General features: G+C 48.4%; 1 protein-coding gene across 1 annotated transcript in view; it reads right to left on the reverse strand.

The window, feature by feature from the left end:
- Positions 1–1,227, reverse strand: part of LOC307228483 (uncharacterized protein) — a gene marked incomplete at both ends in the record, with an annotated part of 68,754 nt that extends 67,527 nt beyond the window's left edge. The window contains one exon of the mRNA XM_079998153.1: positions 1,128–1,227. Coding sequence (XP_079854279.1) covers positions 1,128–1,227 — 100 coding nt within the window. The remainder of the gene's footprint in view (positions 1–1,127) is intronic.
- Between the last annotated feature and the right edge of the window lie 1,915 nt (positions 1,228–3,142).

Genomic DNA, 3,142 nt, shown 5'->3' on the forward strand with positions numbered 1-3,142 from the left:
TGTTTGGATAGCAGGGTGGGTGTCGGATGTTAGGATGCTGATGGTGCTTGGAGGGTCTTTGTTGGATGCTGGTGGGTGTTTGAAGGATGTTTGTAGGGTGTTGGTTGGAGATTTGTATGGTGTTGGTTGGAGGTTTGTAGGGTGTTTGCAGGGCGTCGGTCGGGGGTTTATCGGGGGTTGGTTTGAGGTTTGTATGGTGTTGGTTGGAGGATTGTGTGGTGTTTTCTAGGGTGATAGTTGGAGGTTTGGAGGGCGATGGTTGGCGGTTTGGGAAGGTGTTTGTAGGGTGATGGCTGGAGGTTTGGAGGTGATTGTAGGGTGATGGGTGGAGGTTTGTAGGTGTTTGCATGGTGTTGGTTGGAGGTTTGTAAGGTGTTTGTAGGGTATTGATTGGGGATTTGTAGGGTGTTGGTTTGAGGTTTGTAGGGTGTTGGTTTGAGGTTTGTAGGGTGTTGGTTGGAGGATTGTAGGGTGTTGGTTTGAGGTTTGTATGGTGTTGGTTGGAGGATTGTAGGGTGTTGGTTTGAGGTTTGTATGGTGTTGGTTGGAGGATTGTAGGGTGTTGGTTTGAGGTTTGTATGGTGTTGGTTGGAGGATTGTAGGGTGTTGGTTGGAGGATTGTAGGGTGTTTTCTAGGGTGATGGTTGGAGGTTTGTAGGGTTTTTGTAGGCTAATGGTTGGAGGTTTGAAAGGTGTTTGTAGGGTGATGGTTGGAGGTTTGTAGGGTGTTGGTAGGGTGATGGTTGGAGGTCTGTATGGGGTTTGTAGGTGGATGGTTGGAGGTTTGAAAGGTGTTTGTATGGTGATGGTTGGAGGTTTGTAGGGTGTTGGTAGGGTGATGGTTTGATGCTTGGAGGGTGTTTGTCGGGTGATGGTTGAGGTTTGGATGGTGTGTCAAACCCGTGTGTGTGTGTGTGTGTGTGTGTGTGTGTGTGTGTGTGTGTGTGTGTGTGTGTGCGCGTGTGTGTGTGTGTGTGTGAGTGTGAGTGTGTGTGTGAGTGTGAGTGTGTGTTGGGTGTGAGTGTGTGTGTAAGCGTGAGTGTGCGTGTGAGCGTCAGCGTGATTGAGCTTGTGTGTGAGCGTGAGCATGTGTGTGTGAGAGCATGTGTGTGTGTGCGGAGACTCACCGGAGCTGGACCTTGGTGCCAGCGGGGACTTGAGTCTCCAGGCGCTGAAGTCGGACGCTGTTCTCTGAAAGACGAACGGCACCGGCAGGGGGACAAACATGGTCCGCTGTGGGTCGGTCTCGCTTGGCTTCTTCCTGTTCCGTCGTCCTCCGCCCTCCGGGTCTGCGTTTGGTTTTTTTTCCGGGTCAGACAACTAGGATGTTTTTTTGGGAAAAACAAACGATCGACGGGCGCTTCTTGGAGATGGATTTGAGCTCTTTGGGCTTCGGCCGTTGGGTCTTCACATTTTTCGGGGGGCTTTGTGCCTTTGGATCACACGGGCATGCCTGGATCTGAGATATGGCTCTCTTCTGGTTCTGGTTCTGGGTCTACTTCAAGTCCAAAAAACACACTTTTGGACCCACACACAGGCGGATGGGGCAGCTTTTGGTTTTGGAGGATAAAGGGTACATACACTGGGGATGCTCTGACGCCAGAATGTGTCTCCGGTTCTGAGTGTATGTCCTCGGCCCGGTTCGGTTCCGTCTGTGGAACTGATCTGGAATCAGACTCAGTGCGTAAAGCTCCACTGGCTCCTCTTCGGGTCCTGGTTTGGCTTTGGTTCAGGCTTGGGGAAAGAATATCCTCCTTTTTCACCTTTGACACAAAACGACCCACAGATAATAATAATAATAATAATAATAATAATAATAATAATAATAATAAATAGTCTCAAATCTGACTTTTTTTGGTTTTGTGAAAATTTGGTTGTCAGCTTTCCAGGCTGGACATCAGTCGGTCCGTCTGTCAGTGGGTCGCGCTGCTCAATACGCGCACACAAAGCGGCACACGCACGCAAAACACGCAAAAAAAGCCCCCCAAAAGATAAATCATAAGAGAATAAAAGGATGAAATAATAAAGTATAAGGTTGCGCAGGGCTCTCGCTCCAGCCTCTTCTCCCCCTTTCTCTCCGTCCGCTTTAACTGGAACCAGTCAGTGAATAAAGAAACAAATCAAACAAATAAATAAAGCGATAAATACCAGGAAGGGACTCCTCCATCAAGATCCTCCACCCGTGCGTAAAAAGCCTGAGCGGAGCCCGTTAACGCCGGGCTTTTTCACGCGGTGTTTGGGTCTTTTCTTTGGCTCCGCTCCGCCATCCGCCTGTGTGTGTGTGTGTGTGTGTGTGTGTGTGTGTGTGTGTGTGTCCGTGTGCGTGCGTGCGCGCGCGCGTGTGTGTGTGTGTGTGTGTGTATCCGTGTGCGTGTCCGTACGTGCGTGCCCTTCTTTATTCTGGGATGCCCGTTCCGTGAGCTCCCGGTCCGACACCGCGCAGTCTGAGCGCACCAGTCCGTCCGCCGAGCCCTCCCCCTTTCTCTCTCTCTCTATCCCCCTCTCTCCCTCTCTCCCTCTCTCCCTCTCTCTCTCTCTCTCTCTCTCTCTCTCCCTCTCTCTCTCTCTCACTCACACACACACACACACACACTCGCTCCCCCCCCCTTTCTCTCGCTCTCTCTCCCTCCCTCTCTCTCAATTTAGGGAACACGCGTTCGTTTACGTTGCCAAAGCTTTTAACTAAAATATAAATAAATAAACAAACAAACAAACAAACAAACAAACAAATAAACAAATAAAAACAGAAAAATGGAAATGTTTAATTTCCGTTATTTTAAAATGCTGTAATAAAATAAATAAATAAATATGTATGTACGTGTGTTTACGCGCATGTGATTACGGCATAAGTGAAGATAAAATGAATAATATGTAAAATAGAATAAATAAAGGAAAAAAATAAACCAATTCAGTCCCAAATCGGTGCCCCCCCTCCCCCAATTGATCTTCTGATTACTTCATCATAATGAGGCAATAATCACACCTCCGACCTCGGGATCGATTGCTTTTCTCACAGTGCGCGAAGTGCGTAGGGATCTATATCAGCAGGTATGTATTTATTTATTCTCCCTTTCTCTCTATTTCTCTCTCTCTCCAGCCCATACAAGGTCACCCACAGCCCCCCCCTAACAGGTGAATAATA

The sequence above is a fragment of the Zeus faber genome (genome assembly GCF_960531495.2).
Source record: "Zeus faber genome assembly, chromosome: 1".
Classification (NCBI taxonomy): domain Eukaryota; kingdom Metazoa; phylum Chordata; class Actinopteri; order Zeiformes; family Zeidae; genus Zeus; species Zeus faber.